A 26308-nucleotide genomic window follows, 5' to 3' on the forward strand; every position below is an offset into this window, starting at 1 on the left:
CATAAAAAAAGAAAAGAATGTGCAAGTACAGTCCCACTCTAAGCAGTCGCGGCTATCTCTCTTCGTGATGTACCTATTCCTTCACCGTTGAGCGCGAGATAAACTCATCATGTGCTTGTTTTCATCTCGTTTGTTTTCTCTCGATGCAGTGTATTATTATATAACACTGAGAGAAAAGGTTTTGACAAACTTTTCTGCCAAGCTACATATCTGAAGCAAAAACCTCAATGGCAATGCTTTTGGCAGGTTTCCCCGAGCTCACTTAACTTCTTACGATAATCATTCGTGGATATATGATGGCTAAAACACGCAAGATAAATAAATGAAACATAAAAATAAAATTAGCCCATGAAATTAGTCCATATTGTTTAAACGAATTTGAGTCTACGATAAACCGATCAAAATCCATAAGATACATTCACTTATGAATTGATTCACAAATTATATATATTTTTTACTCTTAAAAAATGCTATGTCATTTCGTTAGACACCTTAATACCATCACGTGTCCCGTTTTGTAAGCATACGATAGAAAAAAAGGATGTACCACCAGAAAGAAGGTTTTTATGTCCCTATAAAAAATTTATGGCGGTCCCGGTAAGCGGTAAATTGAATATGAAATCAGCGCGATGAACTTTTAGGTTAAATTTAATGAAGTGTACCAAAACGTGCTTGCCGAAACATTCTGATCGCTTTCCGAAAGGGTCGTTTCAAATGTCATTTTTTTTTAATTTGGAACTCACTTTAAAATATTAATCTTGACAATCAATCTGACAAAGGATTGTGCCATGTTTGTTCCATAATTTATTCCTAATCAAAATGTAATTAAAGTAAAAAAATATTATGTAATGTTAATCAAACATTGTATGGGTTCTTACAAGATTGTACGAACTTTTTAATCCAAGCATTTAAATCATTAAAATTGTTCATATAATATGAATCATTATTATTTCAATTCAATTATTTTTTCGACGTCTTTTAGTTGTGTCAACAGGCAGTATTATATCGGCAATATCACGTAACATCATAGCCTGACTGTAAAGCATTTTAAAAATAAAAATCACATCTTGAATTATTGGAAGAAAACAAATCTATTTCTGGAATTCTAATTACTTCGCCTGAAAACAATCAAAACAACTTTGTAAAAAATGTTAAAAAAATAATGTAAAAATGGAATTTAACCATTTAAAATTCACTTTTTCTAGCGAGTTTGATATGAGTCTAAAGGTCACTGGAGTTTTCCGCGGAAGACCTGATAAGTGCCACGAACTAGAAGTTTAATGAATCTTAATATCAGTGAAGAGAATATTTCGAGAAGCTCTCGTAGTTAATGTAGCGTTTAAAGATAAACGGCGTGATTAAGGCGGTGAGATCGCAAGATACCCTCTTATTTATGGCCTTTTAACCCTTCAAAAGTAATGTGCAAAATTTCATTTCATATTTTCAACTAAGTTTACTTTTTATATTACCAAATTATACCTAGACTAGAGATTAAGAAGTGTGATTAATGAAATATCGCACAAAATTTAACGTAACCTAGTGAGAATAGCTTGCGTTTGGAAACACGCCGAGAACGCTCGGTCACCTCAGTGAACCGTACAAATACTTTTCATAGGTAAACCTATAAACTACGCCGCAGAAACCAATTGCCACCGTCTGACCACTACGTCAATATATGTGGTCCAAATCAGGATTATACGCAAACCATTAATTTACTGTACACTAATATAGTAAGCCTGTAGTGTAATGTAAATTCAAATCAACAATTACCTTTGTTGACGTAATGTTAGACGTAAAGCCTTCTCAAAATTTTTAAATATTCACATTGCTTATTTTACAACAATTTTATAAATTTTAATTTTATGAGAATATTACGTGAAGCTACTGGTGTCGCTGCTACCGGCGTTGAGCGGCTACTATCGGTTAGGTTAAGTATGTTTTGTACATATAAACCGAGATTGTTCAACAGACACGTCAATCTTAACCGGATTTGTGCTGTTTTGTTTATATCAGATCAGCAAACGAAGAAATGGCATGCGGTAGAGGGGTAACTCGCTTCCACCCATAAATAGTATCACAGTAAGAAATATATATCATCGCTTTGACCAACCATTGAAACCAACCATTGTAGATTTCAAGTATTAATGACTAACCCACCCTTCAAACTAGAACACAGTAATTGAAGGTTTGTTGATTGGCAGTTAAATATCTGATAAATGGCAGATTTCCAGGCAATATGTGCTACCAACGCTAAAAATATGTATTTTTATTAATTTATAAAAGCTAGTGCATTATTTAATAAACTTCTCGAAACTAAAACTATAGCGTTATCAAAAAGAAAATTTCAACGAATCTTACGTGAAACGGAATTCAAAATGAGTGTTTAACATTTCATTATCCCGCCTATATAAAGAATCTTTTCTGTGAGAAAATTAGTTTACTTTTAAAAAATACTTTGTGCATCGCATATAAAACCCTTTATCACGTAAACTAATGCAGGTTTCTTTTATTTTCGGCGATACATTTTCACAAAGTAATTATATAGCAACATCGCACCAAGCCTTTTCTCCTTGAATAGTGTTGAGATTTATTTTTTTTATAATTACGTCTAATTATTTACTACCTATACTTGCGACTTTCCTCGCTTGAGTTTCGTATAAAATAGAAAAATAGCGAAATAATTGTTTCTTATCATTTATCTATTTATTTTTTGATAATATTATTCGAATTAAGAATAAAATCTGTGAATTATGATTTTTTATAAGAACTTCAAAGTAAATAGAAGAAGTATTATAAAGTATCGTACTATTACTGTTCTCATTTGACCGGTCAGTGAGCCAGTGTAATTACAGAATGATATGTTAGGTCTCGTGGCTTGTACTGGAGGACTTTAGAAGTGCCTTTTATTTCAAATAGGGTCAGAATATCAGTGAAAGTAAGGTATATAATATATATAATATTACACTAGCTGTCCGCATGACTTATTATGGGCGATTTAGGTAAGTTATTTTTCTTATTCTGGCATAGGGGATCCCTAGCGTTAACTACAGTGTCCAACCTAATCAAAAATGTGTCACATGCAAGCAAGTTATCAAAATTAATCCAGACGCTTAGGAGTTCAATGACACGAATAGAAAAAATATACATAAAAATGTATGTAATGTATTTATGTGTGTGTAGGCAACATTACGCTAGCTTGTGACCTCTCAGTAAATATCAAAAGCCTTTTGAGTAGGTACATCTCATAATTCCTTAGTTTCGTATCCGTTTAATATTGTTGAAGTCGTTTCTGTTTTGCATTGCAAATAAGTACTACAAATGTTCGAGATTATGATCGTTGTTAATGCAAAACCGTTCTGTAACGAATTTGTCATTTTACATTTAAAAATAAGCAATATTATTCCAGAAATCCAGTGAAGAAAGAGGTTTCATAAGCAAAGGAATTAATTCTAATTTAAAAAAAAGTGTTTTTTTTTTTTTCAAATAGCTTTAGAAACGATTTTGGATTTTTAGAAAAACTCAAAACTACAGATAGTAAGATTGTAAGATTTGAATTCTCTTAATGGAATTTTGCGAAATCGAATTAGAAGAAACGTCACTGTATATTTTAATTCTGGGATTTGTATCAACAGTTAATTTCCTGTTTCGTAGCAAAGAAAATACTCGTGAGGAAATTTGCACGCCTCAGAAGAAATTGTACATATATATCCAGTAACTTGAATTTGAGTTTTCGGAAAAAAATCAAAACCTTTAACAGGCAATTAGTCTTCCTAACGGAACTAGAGACCTAAGTAAGTGTTAGGTATTTTTACAAAATTACACTTTGAGAGTGAAATTTGAGAGTTTTAGGTTACTCATATACCTAAAATACTAATGGAAGCTTGAATATAAATGTGGCCCAATTCCTCGTGTTAACACCAATAGCCACACCCCTTTCAATCTACCTGTTGCTTTGATTAAACATATATCATATCGTATCGTTAGTCTTCAATACTCAATAGTATACAAGTAATTAATTTAATTAATGTTGCCAACGTATTAATTTAAATATTATGCCAATTTAAAAGTAATACAAAAGTCTTCCTTTCCCAATTCAAACATTCTTCTATTAACTTGACCTAACTGAAAAGGGTTTCGAATATATAATTGTCATCTGATATTCACTAAAAAATATGTCCTCTGCCTCTAACTAAGGCTTTTTCATGAAATTGTTCTCAGTAATTCTAAATTGTTTTATTATACTACAGAGATATCAATTATTTCTCTTCGTTCGACATTTTTTTTAATTATTTATCAACAACTTTTATGGTTAGACGATTATAAAAATTGTTTATGAAAAAGCGACATTCGTTACTAAACTTTGCCATTTGTTTTGGAATCTTGTATCACGACTTTAATCATGGACATTGGGTATCTCTAACTACGACCACTGTTTCTCTTACCACGACCTTATTTTTCTATCATCTAAAATCTGTTATAGTAAAAGTAATGCTTTCTGAATTGTAAGCTTTACTTTTAGTACGACGGAAGTTTAGCTGTGATCTAATGTGATCTAATTGTAGTCTTAAATGGATAATTTTCTATGAAAATGTTCCTTTATCTAAAATACCAAATGCTTACTACACTACACTACACTATACTTTCATTTTTTTTTTCTAAAGTCCTGGAGCAAATGTTCGCATATCAGCATCCCTAACTAATCTTTATGTTGGTTATTCACAATTGTACTAATAGTATCATAAATCTGCATCTGCTATGGTAGTTGTTAATATAAATCTTGTAGTTACTCCATTGACTTTATTGGCAGTTCTTAAATGCATGTCTATCTTTGTATACTATTTGTTATATAAACATTTTTAATGATAAAAGACTAATATATAATAAAAAAAAGAGCTGAATCCAATTGGCTCCCGCGACTTCCCAGATATATATGCCATTTGTGTCTTCTCTATAACTTTCTGTGTCTGTCTAGTTTTGAATCCGTCTTACTTCTATTGCATATCCCACTATGCTGATTTGCATTCCTTAGTTGTCGGTCGAATTTAAATTCAAAACCGACAGTAGCTTTACGCTATGTATAATCGTATGAAATTTTGAACCAAAAGTACTTGTAAAAACCTACTTGAATTAAGTATATTTAGTTTTTCAATTAGGATCTAGGCTTTTTTAGTTTCTAAAATTGTACTGTCTATCGTTTTTCTAATCCACTAGTTAATGTATATAACCATGAGTACAATATACATAAATATGTATGGTATGTGTATGAGTCCATGTTATCATAGAAATATAATAATTGCGAAAGTGTTTATCTATGTTAAAGTAAAAGTTAAAGTGTTTACTCGTTTACGCCAGAATGATTCAATAGATTTGAATGACAGAAGGCACAAAGATAATAGGCAGGGATGGCACATACTTTTATCACGGAAAAATGTAGCTAACACCTGAAAACCACGCCCTAAAACGTCGCCGTAACTAGAACATATAATAAAACTACCGCCAAACAGCAGTACTTAGCATTGTTGCGTTCCGGTTTGCAGGGTGAGTGAGCCAGTGTAACTACATGGTTTATTCTTAGTTATCTTTTAATATATATATACTTATAGATGTTAAAGTCATAACGATAAAAAACATCGCATATATGGAACAGAGTGACTGTACAAAGATGTTTTGAGGCATTAAGATATCGGACAAAAGTTTATACCATATACTAATAAAAAATTAATTTTTTAAATTACAACGTTGAAACTTGCCAACATAATTAGTGCTTCCAACTGAATATTTTACTATATTTCAGTGACATTATATCGCAACAAGTCTCTTTTTAAAATTCAGGTACAACCTAAACAAGAATATAGTGACGGACTCACGCCGCGCACTTCTGTAGGTTGCCACTTGACCCACATTCCCTCTACTTGTCTCCTATAACAGGAAGAGTTTCCTACCAGACTCATCTACCACTCCAAACAAAAAACAACTCTAAAACTACAAGCAAAAGATTCAAACTACCCATCCAACTCGACCAACTCAAAGGTGACTCCCCACGCAATTTAACACTTTGTTTTTCCTTCAAACACGGCAGAATATTCAATGTTGGCGGAAAATGAGTTGGATGTTCCTACTTAGCGATTTGCCACTTACACGTCCAGATAATAAGATTCACATTCAAATAGCAAGTTGTTGGCTACGTATTGAATTTTTTATCCCGTCTCTGCCTACACTAGCTGCAATAATACAAGTAATCTAAGCTATACTCGCGTTTGAATACGAATATTTACAAAAATAATGTTTTAAAAATTCATAACGGGCTTGAGAATTGTACCTGTGTGTATTTTAAATAGAATAAAAAGGGAAAATTACTGGAAATATGGGATCGTTTAGGATTGCAAAAAAAATTGTAGGCTCAAGCGTATTGAAGGTATAGAATGGATTAAAATCTCTGCGAATGGATTAACTTTATAGGAAATTTGTTGTGCGTTTATTCAGTTAATGTTGAAAACTTTTAATTGGTTTAATAATTCGCCTTTTCTGATCCCGATGTAAGTAGAAAGTGTTAACTTTTTCAATTATCGTCAACTTGACTTTCGAAATATGACTAAGATTGACGGTTACATTTTGATTCAATGTTTTAATTAATGTTCATTTCAACAAATCCTAGTATTGTTCAACCCTTACTTACGGTTCAGATTTATGTTTAAAACTTTAGAATTTTAACCTTATCATTATTACAATAAGAAATATAATTACATATCAATAAGATCATAAGTATTAGTAGGTTTTTGGAGAAAATTAGTATCGATATATTTTTTTTTATTGCATTATATATACTTTATTCCAACTCTAAGAGGAAAAAAGCTAAATATACGACATTTGACAGCAAATTGACGCGATATCATTGGTCGAGAGCTTGAGTAATCTATGATATTCACAATGGATTTGCGAAAAAATGGCGTTTTGAACGTCGACGAAACTGTTATCATAATTTTGGAAGTAAAATTAAAATGGAAAGTAGGTAAATGCAATTGTGTTGTATTATAAATAAATATATTAATCATTAACTCTTAGTAATGCACAATATAGCCTTATGATTAGCAAATCGCATGAATTACGTAAATCTAAGGTTTGTTTACCTTTTTTCCTACTTGCTTTGAAATAGGCTATTTACTTCTATTTTTCCTCTATCTGAATGTAAAACGTGTCCTAGGTCATACTATTACTAGAACAAATCAACGAATGACACTGAACCAAGAACCCAAATCTGAATATATGACCTTCAGATAGCTAGACGATCTTACCAATCTAATGAAAATATTTTTTTAAAGCCCGTATTTTAGTAATGAAACACTTATTATAATGTATCGTTCTTTAATATAATAATGTGTAAACATAATTATAAATACATAAATTAACATAATGCTATTATTATCTTTAGTCATAATTTTATCAAAATTAGTTTAGTATGTAGACATATGGACGGCGATTTAGGTCAGTGCTGCCCTCTTCACGTAAATTAAACCCTAATTAGTGTGGGTCGCTGGGCTCGTGATTTATACCTGTTTTTACTAGACCAATGTTACTTGTATTTACCATGCAAAACTTACTTTAACTAATTTGTGAAACAAAATTTAACTATATTATATTTTACGGCGATTGTATACTTATTTAAATATGTTATACAAAGGGACGGCCATTTACTATAATAATAAAGCGAAACGGTTTTTTGATTGGTTTTGAGAACTACTAGTCTGATCAAATGACCCATTATATACATAAAAATAGCTTATACTCATTGTCTTTATATTTATTTAATGTTTTGGGTAAAAAAAATGTCATTAAAATTTGAGCTCAGTTTGAGCACCTGCGACGAAAACATCTCAAATATATTATTAAATCTGCTAAAAACACTGTTTAACATATAATTAATAGATACTTATTTTCTATGTTTTCGTAAACTGAAAACTGCAGAAATGCACAGGACACATTGTATTTATAAGTTACAGTTTTCAATTTAAAGCGACGATGATAATTTCAGCTTCAATTATGCAAACAAATAAAAATGGCAACACAGCGAAAAAGCTGGTACTCAATGGACGTCCATATATACTAATTAACAGAGAAAAAAATAACCAGTTCATAATTTAGAATCCTTTTAAATTCCATCACAATAAAACCCTAGATTAACCCGCGTATAATTTGGTTAAACGTCACCGGTCCATTAACCCCGCGTGACCGATCGGAGTCGACGGCGCTCAAACAGAACAATTCACTCGCGAAATTAAACTGTCAGCCTCTGATATTGTTTGCGCACTCGTTTGCTTGTTATTAACTAAATGCATAACGCGTTGTGCATTTTGCTGCTGCGTTAATATATCGTGTGTTTAGTGAGATATCATTGCTTAACAATTTTTTTTATAATTTCTACTTGAAGACATCTTCGATGCCTTTATTGTACTTAGGTAACGGATAACACACAGAACATATATGTACTCTCATTTCGAAGGAAGGCTTTCTATCTAACACGACTAGAGACGTGCTTTTTGAGTTACGAGTTACACTATGTATTTTCAAGTTCCAGGCTTTTAGATTATTTTATTAATACAATAACCTTTTTATTGTCCCGGTACATTAGAAACTGACGAGACAAGTCAAGTTTTTCGTTTCAGGATCTATCCAGATAACTATGAGAGGATGAACTATTGAGTCGGTTTTAACCAAGAGTTTAACTTTTTTTTACATACTCTCGTATTTTATTTAAATTTTATATACAAACTCCTTTCAGCAAATTGAGCGTAATAGCAATTTAATTAAGTTTAATTAAAAAAAAAACGTTACGCAATGAAACTAAATGATTGTATTAGAGTTGTGCGCAGTCCCTATAGTTTCAGCATGTTTTACTTAATATCTAAGAATTTGGTACAATTTGATAATTAAACGGCTTACTATGATCATTTTCAACAATTTCAGTATGTAAATCTTAATTACTGTCAATAAGGTCAGTAGTTGAAATGGAGGAATAGAATTACTACTACTACTACTGAGTTTCTTGCGTTATGATGTAATATTAAGGAAGGTAACGACTTCTGACAGTTCAGAATTACGGCACTAATGTAATATTTAACAAATGACTTGTAATCAATTTTATTATAATAATAATTATTATTATATAAGCTACTACTATAGCTATTTGAGTTTTATTTTTAAATTCTATATACAATTATACATGGTGTTTCGAGGTTAGATAACAAAGTACAGCTTTCAAGCTTTTTGCCGTCCAAGGTAACTAAACACGTTGTTCGTACACGGGGTGTTTATTAAGCGATACTATCTCCAGCACCCTATGAATATTCATCCCTACGTGCCTCAAACGTGTAGACTTTTTAATTTTAATATAAAAAGTTTCATGTTACCGGACTTACATTTTCCTCTTTTATTGAAATACCTGTTTCTTTATATTTTTATATTATAATTAAAGTTAAAGAAGAATATGTAGATCTTTATTACTAGATAATTAATAACAATTGAAGACACACAGACAGACATTACATTGAGCTTCATTTAGGAAGTTCTTTATATGTTAAAATTCATCTCATTCTTGGTGATGATGGAAATCCGCAAATGGTGAAAACTAATGAGGTTCTTGCCGGCATTTCTCGGTAGAATCCTGTAAAATGATTCGAAAGTCCTGCACGAATAAATAGTACGTGTAAAGAATTTGATAAGTAAATCTATTACCTTAAATTCAACGTCATAATAGAGAAAGGCATTGATTTGAAGCATCCTCATATGTCCGTAATCCTGTGTCTCTGCCTATTGTGTTATCTCCAGCGTATTTCACTTTACCGTCACTCAACTAGCATTCAAGTCAGGCATTCAGTTACGTGGAAGTCCATAAACCGATTTACGTACAATTCCCTCCCTAGTATTCATCAAAATAATGATTTCTCTCTAAAAATACAAAATTCGAACTAGATATTCCATTTAAAATATTTTATCTTACACGCACACATGCACATTCTTGGTTGTTACAAGAACAGGATGTGTGTTCATTAAAAATTGTTTTAATGTGCTCGAATTAATTTTCATTTCCTAGTTCATGGAAGAGGAAACAAAAGCATAACAGAGTAATTTAACGACGCGTCTCTGTTATATGATACATGTCATAGCTTATTATACTCTGTGGCGTTCTCTATTATACGACTGCTTGACAAAACACAGTTGCATTTCTGTAAGACTTCTTACACACTAAATGTATAAAAGATACGAATTTCTCTTCTGTCCTTAAGTTGCTGCATTCGAGTTGAACAATAATAAAAGTCATGGAGTGTGACAACGACTTTAGGTCTTGTTTACGTTCAATTGCGCAATGATTTCGTTTGTTAAATAAATTGGTATATACTATAGGATCGGTATAAGACGTATGAAATATTAAATGAGATACATAGATACAGTGAGATGTTATTTTATTCATTGCGTTTCAAGTTAAGCCAATATGACTCAGTGCTTACAACGGGAGCACCTTAACCAATGATTGCGGGTTCAAACTACTGAGTGTTCATGTGTTTAATTTCTGTTTATTGTTCATCATGTGTTGGATGAATACCTCAGCCTTGCAGTTCAACATTAACAAGCCTTTACTGTTTCTTGAGCTTTCAAAAAATGTTATATTATTATTTACTTGGTATTCGGGCTTTGTACTAGTCCATCTTGGTAGGTACCACCCACTCATTAGATATTCTACCGCCAAACAGCAGTACCCAGTATTATTGTGTTCCGGTTTGAAGGGTGAGTGAGCCAACTACAGGCACAAGGGACATAACATCTTAGTTCCCAAGGTTGGTGGCATATTGGCGATGTAAGGAATGGTTAATATTTCTTACAGCACCATTGTCTATGGGCGGGGTTACCACTTATCATCAGATGGCCCATTTGCTCGTCCGCCTGTCTGTATGATAAAAATTATATAATTTCATTGATTTCTTAATTTCAAAATTAGTTTCTAAAAATAATATTTTAGACGCGATATCAAGGTTGAACTTGAGTGGAACGTTTTTACGTATGACGTTTGTGAAAACGTTTCTAATGCAAAATTATTTCACATTTGTTCAAACCGCTGTATTGAGTTTCACTTTATTACTTTTTGTGCCAGTTTCAGTTTATTTCATTTAAATATATGTCAATGTAACACCACTTTACTTGTATAAGAAAATAATAAAGATAAGCAACTCCATAAATATAAATATTATAAACTTTTAGAGTTAGCAGCACCGAAGAATAAACTTGAATTTAGAACGTGACTTCTAACTACACAAATTCTAATAATTAAATAAAAATATAGAAATTAAAATTCGAACGAACATTTTATTATATACATATTGTTTTTAGAGATTCGCGATAGAAATTGATCATAAATATTTCATGTATTATTTTAACAAATTGCCAGAACTATAATGTGCCAATCCATATAATGTTATACAATTGAATGTGTTAAAATTGAATTATTCGTTATATGCCGTCATATAAAATGGATGTGAACATAAATTTATAATTTATTCAAATTGTAGGGGTACATTTTAAATGAATTTATAACGTATTCCATCATTTTGTCATGACTCAAAATTAACCACGGAATCTGGTAGTCACAAATTATTATTTTTGTTAATTTTTTTTTTTATGTGTTCGGCATTTTATAGTGAGTGGTTACCGTAGTTATTACTACTACTTTATACACTGTCAGTCACGGGATCAAAAATCTAAATATCTCGTCTACTATGACAAGCCCCCCCCCCCCCCCTTCAAACCAAGAACACAAGAATAGACAGAATTATTTTAAATAATAAATATTCGGTATAAAAGATAAAGGTTTACTTTTCATCGTTAATGGGGATCCTGGTGCCTGGTATGTACCATGCCCGTTGATATTTGCTCTGTAAGAACCGTTCCTTAAGTTGCCAATGTGCCAACAATCTTATGTCCCTTGTGTTGTGTACGTTGGCTCAAGCACCTTTTAAAACACAACAATACTAAGGTTTACCCAGATTACCCAAAGGCCATTACCACCATGTAATATGAAATGGTAACATGAAATTTACATAAGAATTATTAAGATTAAAGACTTAACTATATTCAAATAGAAATTTAAATAGCTAGTGTACAAATCAAATTCTTAAAGTACTATATTAATAAGAGCTTATGTGAATTCTAGATCTTTCTAGATGGATCAATAGAATATATTCAAATGATTAAATACATTATTATTATCTTCATCAAATTCCCATTGAACGCTGTATTGATAATTAGAAAAAGAATCCGCAGTCGTAACAATACTATAAGTATTCAAAACTTTTTATAATTTGTGAAATAAAAAATATGATAATATTTTTTATTCATCGAAATAATATTTTCAATTTTAATCTACTGAACGAATTTATCTGTGAATACTCGTTCTAGTGTTGCAAGTTATAAAATTGTCTAATGTATTTTTGTTCAGTAAATAACCAATATGAGCGTATCTGTGCACGACAGCGGCGCAGATTCACAAGCTAAAATACGAGCAGGCTGGGCACGTAAAAGTGACCCGCTTTATGTACCGTGAAGATAGGGTTGTTTATGATTTTATGTAAGCCTAGTGACTGCCCGTGGCTGTTCTTTTATTACTGTACTATGATTTTCGTGGAGGTGTTATAAAATATATTTCAAATCGATAAACGCGAAATTTTGTACTGATATTTGGAATTGAGACTAACAAAACACTGCTAAAACGTAAGATCCAGTAAATTTTGCTAATATACATATATTGTCATGTTCTTAATATTATTCACCAACCCGAATTGGTGTTAGGTTAGGTGGCCTTTGTTCCATAATAAGAAATACAGCTTGTTACTTATGTTCATTGCGTATGTTATCATAATCCTCATACCTTTTCCTACCGTTAGTGTTAAAATATCGTTTTTTAGAATAAGACCACCGTAGGAAATCACTGTTGACCAAAATAATAAATGAAATTTACAAGTGAAATTTGATTTTTGTCAACGATTTCGTTATAAATACCCATCTATTGAGCAACACTTTATACGACACTACACACAGTTTGGAGCTGTAATTGAATCTGCATCCACAAGTACATAGCTCCTTTAATTCGGGTAAGTGTTGCGGTAGAGACAGCATATAAATCTGTTAAGAGTCTGAGAATTAATTTCGCCAGTCTACTTATCTCGGTCAGCGGTAAGGATATTTTATGTGCTCAGCAGTCAACTGTTTTAAACTGCTTATTAACTCCATATTTTTATATTAAAATACCTTTATGAAGATTTGTTTAGCCATATTGCCATACACATTAAATGTGTAATTGCTACCGTTTAGAATGTTATCTATCATGACGTAATAATAATTTTTGTACAAAATCTAAACAATTTTAATAAAATAAATTTTTATACTTAATATTCTTATTAATAACAAAATGAAAAGAAACGTAAAAATATGACTTATATAACCTTATAGTAATAATAAGCCATATGTACATATGTATAAAAAAAGAACCACATTGTTCTGACTTGATTCAGTGTTTACAGCACAAAATAATTAAAGAATATATTTATATTGTAAGAACGTTTATGTTTTCGTATATTGCAATTTTTTTTTTTTTTTAAATATCCTTGTTTTTTATTTCGATTGTGCTTCCGAAAGTCTAACTTAAAAGTAGGCTAACATCGTTCAGGGATATTATAACTTTGATTTAGTTTAATAGATTAATTACTTTAAAAAAGACAACTATCACATTAATTAATTGTTATATATATAGTCTTTATTCCATGTACTCTCTTTGTTACTTCTATAAAAGTCTGATTTTATAAACATCTTCAATATTTTCATTAATTATAAAATTGTTTTGGTTTTTAAAAAAAAATGTCTTCATAATTCAACATATTTTTTTTTACATTGTAAATAAAGAATATATTTTTTATTCCGCAATAAGCATGGAAGTCTGTCATTAGTCATAATGTTCTGACGTGTGTTCATAACTTTCCATGCAAAGCGACGAGAAATTATTTTCGTTTTTCGTCAACTGAAATAATAATAACGACGTCTGGTAACGTCTTACGAGGACTTTTTCTAATTTTTTCAGGCCTCTAAATAGAAATACAATTTTATTTATTACTAGCAGTTTGCGCGAAATTTTCTCTGACCTGAATGTCAAAGTCCAGAGGTTTAGTCGTAAAGATGTAACAAATCGATAAACAGATTACTTTCGCATCTACAATATTACTTAAAATTTTCCACAGTATTAATTTATCTTTATTCTAGAAAGCTATTTAAAATAATGCAATATCTTCGTTTTAGCATATATTTTTAATTTGTTTTGTTTCAAACATGTTCTAATTGGGTCTACATATATCTTATAATAATCGTTAATTCCCTAGAAACTTGGATTTGGACGTATGTATATTAGAATAGACCGTGAAGCTGTTGCGTGCTCTATAGAGTCCAATAAAGCGCATTGTATTCGACCAGTGTCATAAGCATCGGGAATTATTTATGAATACAATCGCTTAGTCTTAGCCAAGTAACTTAAATTAATCATAGCTACTTACCTGATGGTAGGGCTTTAAGTAAATTTGTCTGGATAGGTACCACCGAATCATCAGATATTCTATCGGCAAACAACAATACTTAGTATAAGTATAGTATAGTATAGTTAAGGCACAAGGGGCATTACATCTTAGTTCCCAAGGTTGGTGGCGAATTGGCGATGTAAGGAATGGTTAATATATATAACAGTGCCAATATCTATGGACTGTGATAAATGAAGTAGTAAGATCAGATGAGCATTGATGTAATTCAAATTAATAATTAGAACTAATACTACGAGAAGAATATAAGTTCAATATGTTTGTTCTAAATCATATTTCTGTTGACGGTACCTTATTACCGATGCGAGGCACGTTCACCTTGGCCGTACTTGGGATGGATTATGCTCCCTTTGTCGTAAATTTTACAACTTCAAAAATTAGGCGCCGTGAGCTGACTAGATCTAAGAAACACGTCTAGCGGCAAATTGTTTTAGCACTGCTTGTGGCTGGCTAATAATTGACTTGTGTAACTTTAATTGAATTTTCAATTACGTCTCGAGTTGAATTTTAAGATGTAACATGTTATGTTATATTTAATTCATTTACGCTCCTAATAGCTTTTAGTTGATTTATTTTAGCTCATATTATTATATCTGTATCATATATAAAATAGTTTTCATTGCAGTTAGTTAATTAATTATAAATGGATTTTTTATTTATAAATGGTAAATAATTAAAAGGAAACATATTAACTGACTATAAAATAATTTATTAAATTATAAATAATACTGAAATTACGAAGTCCTTCATTTCATATTAAAAAAAATGTCTTTTTTTTAAATTTTAGACTGTTCTGAGCTTATCTAATTTTCGCGCCTACCTACTTCATATATTTATGCGTGACATTTTGTTCGTAACTAGTACAAGTAAATGCCACTTTAAAAAAGAAATATCTTTAACGCAAACATACATGCATCGAAGATATACATTTAGTGAAGTCACGTGACATAAAAAATACTATTGCCAATATATATTTTCTTTGATTTATTTCTACAGACAGAGCTAATCTAACTTAAGCTAATAAATTATAATCATTGGCAAATAGCTGAATTCAAATGACTTTGTTATAAAAAATTTGAAAACTTATTAATCATTTGATGTGATAAACGTCTGACATGAGCTTATCAGAATTCATTTTATAAAGTTAGAGACGTAGGTAGGGTGGGAGATAGCAAACATCTTTTGTTGTCGTGTTATGCTCTATCTTTACAACGTCAACGACCTGTCGAATGCCCCCTATAATTTCCATTGTTTCGGATCGCATGGAAGGCTTAATCACTTGACCTATATCTTCTATATTTCAGTCTTTTTTAGTATTAATTAGTGTTACATGAACAAATTAAAGAGTGGCATTATCGTTTTCAGTAGTTGGAGTATAATCAGTTTTGTTGTCGTTTAATATTATGGTATTAAATTAAAGATTTAATATTACGTAAAGCCAGCAAGGCAGACTGAAATGCCGCTGTAGTTCGTTAAGTGTTACGCTCTATGTTTAGAGTTTATGGCGGACCAGACTCGTATTGCACTTCTTTATGAATGGCTTTAATTATCAAATGTGAATCCTCATCGATTATTTTACTGTTAGGTAGAATATAAAAAATATTTCGTACCATCAGTATCATTTTATCATTTGACTTTTGTTTTAAATTAAGTTATTTTATTTTTAAAGCTGTTTGATTTTTTTTACATCGATTTTAGTTTTACGCATATTGAGTTAATGTTTCAGAAAAAAATGTTTTGTTTTTTTTTTATTATTTTAAATATTTCTTTTGTATGATAAATTCATATAATATTCTATTTCGGTTAAAATATATTAAATATATTGTATACAAAGTAGATAGAAATCAACCTCCAAGTATGCTTCAATCCAAAAAAAAAAACATCGACATACACGCTATACGCTTGTATCTTTGACCTTACAAGAAATTCACATTGCTATGTGATTTATAGCTCGCCACGCTACGGTAACTTATTACTAGCGTTTATGCTGAGGGAATACGCTAAAAGATATATGCGGTTTTGGATACATCATAATAATGTTTCAGACCGAAAATGCACATTTCAAATGAAAATTTAACTTAAACAAGTCTGGAAATAAATGTTTGGTTTTATTTATTAATGTAGGCCTGATATTTATTAAAAGCTGAAATTGAGTTCGTTTCGAAACTTAATATCACCTATTTATCACACACAATAGTAATGTAAAATGTATTGATGCTTTGAAAGGCAGCAGAAAACGAGGCCTTCATTTAGATCTTTGCTTACAAAGTTCTTGTTCAGAATTCTTCAAACGTGTAACATGATAAGTTATCTCATAAACTACTTGCAGTTGTATAATTTGAAAGGTTTATTTAAGTTTAACCCTTTATTTAAGGTCTGCTTTTTTGTAATATTTATGTACTTTATATTGTACTTTATATACCCAAATTATCTTACCTATGTGGAAGATTTTATCCTGAGATCACCAATAACTCATTACGTACTACTCTTAATCTTATTAAAAAAAAGTATTTTTGTCTTAAATAATTACACAAATTATTTTTTCAAAGAAAGGTTTCTAATCTTAAATAATTGTGGAGAAATGAAAGACATTACTGATAAATCTTGTTCTTAACGTAATATTTGAATGTCACGTAGATTGTAGTTATATTGAGGAAGTATAGCCAAAAAATCCTGAAAAGATTATTTTTTGTATAAACACTGTTTCAATTTGTAACATTAAAGCTCTACCTGCGTTGCCTTTTATCATAGTTCCATAGTTGTTAAAAACATGTATTATTATTAAAGGTAAACCTATAGAGGAGAAAGGTCAGAACGGAACATTTTGTTTACATATTTAAAGATTTTCCGGCTTACGTATTCAGTGAAATAAAAAGGAATATGGAGGCTGTGATTTTTGGATGAGCCTCTTGATTGAAATTTTAAATATGTTCTAATTGAATTATTTGATTCTGAATTAATTAAATATTTAATAGTTACTTTAATCTAATAATATTAATTGTTAATTAAAGATCTTTTAATCACTAAACATATAATATATTGCATATAATAATTTATATATTTTTCTTTTTCAGGTATGTAAATTCAAACAGATTCTGCTTCGTAAGTAACTTATTTATAGAATATAATCTAGACTACATGCAAAAGACATCAAAATTTCAATATATTATATTTAGATATACAAATTATATGCAAACTGGATCTAAAAATAAAAACGGTAAAAAACCTATAAAGAACATTCATTCTTCTACAGGTATATCCTCATCTGGTTTTATTTCTGTTATTTGTTCAGCAGTTGGTTCAATATTTTCTTCACCTTCCACTTTTGTTAATATAGTTTCTTCACCTTCTTTTGACGATACTTCTACTACGACTGTTTCAGGTGTAATCTCAACAACAGACTCAGTATGTGCTATCATTTCTTCTTCTTTCTCTTCACCGGGCCCAACAACTACTGGTGGTATAGTAGCTGCACTAACCTTACTTTCCACTGGTGGTTCAACAAAAACTTCAACAGGGGCTTCTGTAGCTGGAGGTTGAGCTGGAATCTTTTTCGCCGTCTGTTCTTCTTTCTTTTCCTGTTTAGCTTTCTTTGACTTTTTTTCCAGAGGTAAATATAGTTTATAGTCCTGAGGTAACTCTTCCTCAGTATAAAGTCGTTCGCTAAAATATATACGCCGTAAACGAGCATTAGCATGCACCTGTACTCGAAGCGCTTCTATAAACTGTGTTCCATAAGCACGTCTTGTAAAATCGGCTAAATTAAACTGTATTTGGTTCCAACCACCAGATAATCCAATCGGCATACTTGTACAGAAAGGCTTAATTTTTGTCGTTGACTGAAAATTTGAAATCCTAAATCGTCTCCGCATGTTTTTATCATCTATGATGGTTATTTCGAACGAAAAATATCTTTTAAGGTTTTTCACTATCATCACAAGGAAAGGAAGTTTGATGCCCAACACTTGATTCCTCTTTGGACACGTAATAAAAGTTGTAGCAACATTTGTACTCACTATTTCTAGTACTATTGAGTTCACTTCATTATCTGTTAGGCGTTTTATGTGACCATTCTTTACTTCCATATCCCATATTGCTAGTGGATTTGAACCACAACTGTAGAATATTGATAATAATCCACTTTGATATGTATTTTTAAACATTTTCTATTGTACTTATTTCAAGATTTCAAGCAATATTTGGACTGGTTAATATAAAATAATAACAACATTTATTAAATGTCATAATATCAACACCGTTGACGTATTCAAACGTTTTTAACATGCCAGTATGTAAAATAAGTATATAACGTAATACAAAATAGATTAAATATAGAAAATATTTTCACTGCAAGAAATTACATTCATTTAAATAAAAAGTAATATATTTTTTGAAAAACTATATTATATTTTGCTGCAAAATTAAAACTAGTGCTATAAGAAAATATAATAAAAAAATATGTGAGAATATTATATTATACGTTCATTTAACTTTCTTTTCCACAAATTAGACTTCTGTTTATTAAGAAAATTAAGCTGCTGTTTCTTCTTCCTCGGGTTCTTTTTTAACTTCACTTTCCTCTTCATTATCTTTATTTTCTTCTTTATTAGTTTCACTTTCCTCTTTGTTAGTTTCACTTTCCTCTTTGTTAGTTTCAATATCCTCTTTATTAGTTTCACTTTCCTCCTTAACATCTTCATTTTCCTCTTTTTTTATAGAATCCTCTGCTATTTGTTCTTGTTCTTTATCTGCGTTAATTGACTCTTCTTTAACTGTTTCAATAGCTGTCTTTGAATCACCTTTGGTTTCATTTAAGGGCACTTTTTTATTAGAATGAACGGAAGATTTCGAACTTCTTACTAAATCTACTTTACTTCTTAAACCTTCACGACTCTGTGCAGTGCTGCGTTCTTTTAAAGATTGTGACGTAGACGGTTTCACGTTTTCTTTATCAACATTTGATTGAATGGCTTTTTTATCTTTCGCATATTTAGACGTCAGTGGAAAATATAATTTGTACTCTGGTGGTAATTGATCCTCTGGTACCAGTCGTTCAGTAAAATAAACTCTACGAAGCCGTATATTGGCATTTATCTTAAGCTTTTGTACCTCAACATATTGTTTCTTATACGCCCGACGAGTGAATTCTGCTAAATTGAACTGGATTTGGTTCCATCCTTCAGAAAGACCAATAGGCATTACTGTACAGAGAGGTAGAATTTGAGTGCTACTTTGAAAGTTAGATACTCGAAATCTCCTTCGAGTTCCTGTCTCGTCAAGAATAGTAACTTCAAATGAAAAGTACTTTTTCAAATTCTTTACTATCATAACCAAAAACGGCATCGTAATACCTAAAACCATTTGGCCTTTCGGACAAGTGATGTATGTTGTACTTACATTAGTTCCACCTATCTCTAAGACCATTGACTTAATATCTTGGTCCAAAAACCTTGTTATATACCCGTCCTGCGTATGAGTATCCCATATAGCTAACGGTTTTGAGCCAACACTGAAAAACACCGTAAGCATTCCGCGTTGATACGCATTCCTATACATATTTATACTATAATATTATTTATTAAACAGTAAGTATGTTATTTATCCTCGGTATATACGAGCATTAAGCATATAATAAATATATTATTTTTATTTTTCTATAAATTGTACTCAATAGTAATAATAAATGCGCGAATTTGACGCTGACATTAAAATGAAATTAATGATCCAAAAAGGTTATACAATATATATATTAAATTTAAAAAAGAATATCTTGGAATATATCATTGTTTGATATAAATTTCATTGTTGAATCGGCGATGGCAGTCTCGTCAGGGGTGCAAAACCGAATATAACGAACTCGACGCCGGCGGAAATGAGCGCTTACAACAAATCCCTCCTTTATCATTTTATACTCTCGTTGGTGATAAACTTTATCGTTCACTGAATCTACCGACGAAAAATTGTGACTGAATATTGGTTACTTTACAAAACGAAAAAATAATTGCTATTGTTAAGCGCAGTATAATAGTAATCCAATATCCAACCAATCCTCATGATATGAACTTATATTTCAGAATCGTGATAGATATTGATCAGTCGAACTTTAACAATAAATAAAATCATCAGACGAAATAATAAACTAGGAGAACATACGTAGAAATAAAACTTTTAAAATAAAAGCTGGCTTTCGTCGTGATTTATCTTCCCATTTGTCATCCTCGACACTAGAAAAATATGTCACGCAAGCCCACAACCAACGTTCACACAGCCTGTAACGAAAATAACATTTTTGTCGTCTGTAAATCACGACTTTTCCTCTACGCCCCAGAGACGGGCCAAAAAAGTGACGCGGAGAACAAAAGTACGTGAAATAGTGCCTTCCAACTGTGACGATAAGGCTTCATTCGTATATTTCAGATGACACAGCTAATAACGTAATGTCTTGCGCCTTAGCTGCGACTATAATTTTTTGTACAACCCACAAAACATGATTTTATCAGAGGGGAGAACTGTTTGTTGTGAAGTTAACGCAGCCATCCTTCAAAACTAACGATACAGAAACTGCTATCGTGCAATATACGGAAACAGATAATATAATACTATTCGGCTTATAACGGCTTAAACATTTGTTCTTTTGAAGAGCGCTTTAATCTAAGCGCTCATTGTTCTATATTGAAATTAAACAGAAACTAAGTTACTAAGCTACTTCAATCACTCGAAAGTTTTAGAACTGCTTTGAAAAGTGTGTAAAGTTAGTGGAAAAAATGTTAGGAAGTGGAAAAACGTCGTTCAGATGTGCCCGGTATATTTACAGAGCTCATTGCTCGGCGCAACGAAGCGTGGTCTGCATAATGTATCGAACGGTACGCGATTCTTGCGAAGCTTTGTCTGCGTTATTTACAACCAGCCCGTGTATTCACGCGGAAATTGGATTTGTAAAATAAGACACTGTATAAATAATCTTTATCTAAAACATATCTAAGCGAAGTCGTTTGAAGTTAAATTTTTCGCCCCATCGTCTCCGATTTTAGTCTTAATTTACAAATTAAAGTTATTTGTTAGGAAATTAACAATATTTAAGTACTTAATATATTATTGTTTGAGATATATTTACAAGCACACAAATCAAGCATTCGCCTCTTCAGCGTTTTCGATTATAATAATTATAAATTTAGTCGTTGATAGAAGCGTTTAAATCGTGTCTTGTGGGCCGAAAATAATGGCCGTCGTTCCAGCCGGGTAGGGACAATGTATCGAAATTAATATCCGGGCCCGAAAGCCAGCGGACAAATTGTCCACCCGGAATGTGGATAATTAAAAGGGCAAGCTCGTCGTACATCGAGCTAAAAATATTTGCTGTAAGAAAGTACAGCGTACTGACGAAGATTAATCTGTTAATATATAAAATTGCTACGATTGCAATGCAGAAAACGTTTTCCTTAGTAAATGTTTCCTTTAATAATGACAAACGCGGAGATTCGAATGACGTAAGCCTCTGAATTCCGCCTCATTTACAGTCTTATATTCACGTCGGATGTATGGATATACTTAAGTCTGTACATGTATATCACGTTGCCTTTTTTAATCCTTCGCTTTACCGGTCTCGTAAATCTAAAATGTCGATTAGAAGGACACTGTTTGTACCCATCGACGTCGAATAAATTGCTATAAGCGTCGTGTCCTCTCACAGTCGATGTTACGGTATTATGATGGAAAATGTGAAATAAGTCGGCCAATTTGCTCGTGGAGGATCGATGAAGCTTAATGTACTATCGACACAGTATAATAACAATTTATGGCCTGTAATATCCTTTTCGATGCGGCTAACTTTACCGAAGAGATGATAACACTCCCGAAAGAATTACTTATATGCCACCATTTTATAATGAGCATTTAAATCAAATTTCAAAACGTCATAGCGTAATAGTTTACGGACCGCCTAGCGATGTAAGAAGTCGCTGCATCGATCCTGATCCCATGGGCCATTGTCGTCCCCGCTTCTAACACAAGTGATAAACTTATAAGGAGTTTTAAATAGGAATATTAGTAATTCCTTAATTTAAAATAAAAAGAATTCAAATTGTTTGATTCGCTAACCTTGTGAAAAATAATAAATATAAATTCAAACACATTCGACGTATAAACTACATAAATATATATATATATATTTTTTGTAATGCAGTAAAAATATTCATCAGCAATATTCCTTTTAATATTAAGCAGATACAAGCTCACGACATTCTTGCCAAAAAGTTAAGTTAAAAAATTTATTGGAACATAAATTTGGCTCAAGCAATAGGAACGCTAAGTTATGACGTTAACCTCAAGAACACGCCAAGATCTTAGACCGTGTTCCACGCCAACTTAGCGGGGAATTCGTAATGAAAATTAAAAAAGGAAACAATTTTTATACGTATCTTAAGATATTTTAATATGAACATTATTTAAAAATACATATAGTAAGTAAATATCTTTATTTACCTAGAATAAGTTTCTCCCGATTCCTTTGGATATAATTTGGGTATCAGAAACCTTAAGGATAACATGCCATTCATAAATTTTAAGAAGCAATCTGAATTAACAAATTATTAAGAATCTTCGTACTGTTATATATATGCTTTAAAATAAATATTCTATCTTATATTCGTCGTTCCCACCACGAAGGAATATTGTCTGATTAATCTAAGGTATAGCAAAATTATCTTATATCTTACCCAAGCAAAGCTACGAACTAGGAGCTAGTTTATAAAGGCTTTAAAATATTAGGCTAATATATAACATTGATATATAGTGGGGTTTCTTGGTATCGTGCCAGCTTCGTAAATAAGCGTGCAAGAACGTGATCATAGACTTGAAACTAACAAGACGTTTCGCATATGACTTGTTTATACGAATATGTTGCATCGAAGCATGAATTTTGATATACTATTTGGTTTAAATAACTTTACAGTATGGTTTTATGGAAACGATGCAATCGAATATTTGATACGTGAGAGATGAAATAATAAAATTTGATATTTTGAAATTAAAAAGGGATTCGGTTACATATAATGTACATTATTTGTATAATACAATGTTACATTGATTTTTTTTTATAATTATTTGAAACAACATTAAAGTGACAATTCACTGGAATCCGTGCCGTTATCTCATTTCCTACTTCACATATTTGGTGTTGCTAACACACTTCTAAGTTTGGTCATTTTCTTATAATTTAAATAATAGAATTAATTACATTTATTTAACGGTTCAGCGAAATAATTATTGGAACTCGATTTTGATAACTAATTCGTTTGCTGTATTTGTTTGGATATAATTTTGCTTATCGTCCACCATAAAGGAATACCATTTGTATCAAGATAATTGGACGATTATTCCATATTAATTTCTTTGATTTAAATAACGATATAATCCGCTACAATTTATGATATTTTTGGTAGTGATACTGGCTACACTCCCTGAGCGTCTCATTTTCAAGAACTTTCGTATTTGTTTTTTCTCTCATCGGCTTAGCGCCGAATTCTTAATTATATTATAAATGCAATATTTTGGTTAGATATTTATTACTCAATCAAGCCCGACCGGCTGAACGAATCGTTATGAAATTTGACACAGGCATAGATTACAGTCTGAAATAGCACATAGGATACATTTATTTCCTAACACTTGCATGCCCCACCTCCACACACGGGCGAATCCCAGGGCAGAATAGTTACATAATATAACTGCTAATTTACTTGAGACTAATATGCATCAGGATAAACTTATCTGTGATTTTATTTATCTGTTCTGTTTCAAAAACGCAATTTGTGGGAATGTCAAGTATTGATACAGAAGTACTCCGTTCATTGTTTCATTTGCTAAATTAACTTTAGGTAATGTAATTATAAATTATATGTATATCTTATATGATCTTGTACAGCAGAAAACAAAGGACGATAAAATTAAGTAATTTAGTTACTAATATAGTAAATACACGATTAATTTATGTTATTCATTATAATGTAATACGCTAATAACAGATTAAGATAGCCATCGCTCGTTTTATGATTCATAATTCACGTTTTATAATTAGCTGAATATTTGGATACTGGATGGTAGGGTTTCGGGTAAGCCCGTCTGGGGTACCACCCACTCATCAGATATTCTGCAGCTAATCAGAAATACTTAATATTGTTTTGTTCGGTTTGAATGGTGAGGCCGTGTAAATGCAGGCATAAAAGGCATAACATCTTAGTTCCCAAGGTTGGTGGCGCATTGGTGATGTAAGGAATGGTTAAAATTTATTTCAATGTTTATAGGCGCGGATGACGACTTCCTTCTGTTATAAAAAAGCTCGGAGACAAGTTACAAAATTAAAGTACAATTCCGTGTAACCGAGTTATTAACAGTAGTCTGTATTGTTGTGTTACAGTTGGAAGGGTGAGTGAGCCAGTGTAATCACAGTCACAAGGGACATAACATCGTAAGGAATGGTTAATATTTTTTACAGCGCCTTTGTCTATGGGCGGTGGTGACCACTTACCATCAGGTGCCCCATACGCTCGTCCACCAACCAATGCCATAAAAAAAAAAAAAATTTGTAATATACATTTTACAAGACAACACCATGCAGCCATATAGCCTCGAAATGAACAAATTAAATGAAGACTTCTAACAAAGAGACGCACCGACAACAAAAACGCAAAAGTTATTCATAATAATTAATTATTATGAAACTAATAATCATTTTCAAATCATTATTATTATATCCGTATTATAATAATTCTCACAAACTCTCCCCTACGTCATGATATATATTTAAGGGGCGCGTCGCCGTGTAAAAAGTTAATGTAATGTGAACAGCCCGAGGATTTCTATAATGAAAAGTGAATTTAATGGGTCGTGTGCTGCATTGTGATATGGAGAATATTTTCAATGTGCCTTATTTCCTGCTATTGATTGGCTAGCTTATAAGGTTGCAGACTCGTGGGGTCGTAGGTCTTAGGTTGAGCCAATAAAAACTATTTAGTATTTTGGTCGTGCTTAATGTCGAAACAATCTTAAGTCTAGATGTAATCGGACGGAAAAATATTGTCATGAAAAAAGAACATGAGTGTGTAAAATATACGCAAATTAATTTTGTCAACGGTACAAAACAAGCAAAATACACATATTAAGAGTAAATACGACAATTCACTCCTTCAATTCTGAGTGCGTTAACTCCCATGAATTTTTAGTACCGTTGTGTCGTAAAGACAAAAAAGGATTGGAATTTTCATCTAGGAAATGCAATTTTAGACAATAAAGTGCACATGGCCCATTAGAGATGGTAAGTGGAGGCAGTAAACACCCTTTAACGCTATTATACTTTTGTATTCACACTTAAGGTCTATTAAGAGAGAGATGCTTGCAACACTGTTAAAGTACAACTTAATTCAAATTGTGTACAAAATGCTTAGTTGATGATTACTTGTATGTAGATTTATTAATTTATTATTTTCACAATAAATTCGTATTTTAATACTTTAATGGGTTCACGGTAATTTCGTTTCCAAAATGATTTATTTTATATCTACGAATAAATAAGTGTAATTTTTTCTTGCATATCGTATTATTTTTTTCTAAAAGATTTTGATGAATTTTTAATAAAATATAAAAATAAAATAAAATATTTTATACACTCGTAAAATATATCGAATATC

General features: G+C 31.4%; 3 protein-coding genes across 3 annotated transcripts in view; 1 reads left to right on the plus strand and 2 right to left on the minus strand.

The window, feature by feature from the left end:
* LOC125070342 (semaphorin-1A) overlaps positions 1–26308 on the plus strand; it is a 341204-nt gene that overhangs the window by 183353 nt on the left and 131543 nt on the right. The window lies entirely within an intron of this gene.
* LOC125070343 (cilia- and flagella-associated protein 20-like) lies at positions 17864–18836 on the minus strand. Its single transcript, XM_047680168.1, has one exon. It carries the CDS (start codon positions 18785–18787, stop codon positions 17864–17866), a length of 924 nt encoding a protein of 307 aa, XP_047536124.1. The 5' UTR covers positions 18788–18836.
* On the minus strand, positions 19155–20180 carry LOC125070451 (cilia- and flagella-associated protein 20-like). Its single transcript, XM_047680334.1, has one exon. It carries the CDS (start codon positions 20178–20180, stop codon positions 19155–19157), a length of 1026 nt encoding a protein of 341 aa, XP_047536290.1.

This window comes from Vanessa atalanta, chromosome 17 (genome assembly GCF_905147765.1).
Source record: "Vanessa atalanta chromosome 17, ilVanAtal1.2, whole genome shotgun sequence".
In the NCBI taxonomy this organism is placed as follows: Eukaryota; Metazoa; Arthropoda; class Insecta; order Lepidoptera; family Nymphalidae; genus Vanessa; species Vanessa atalanta.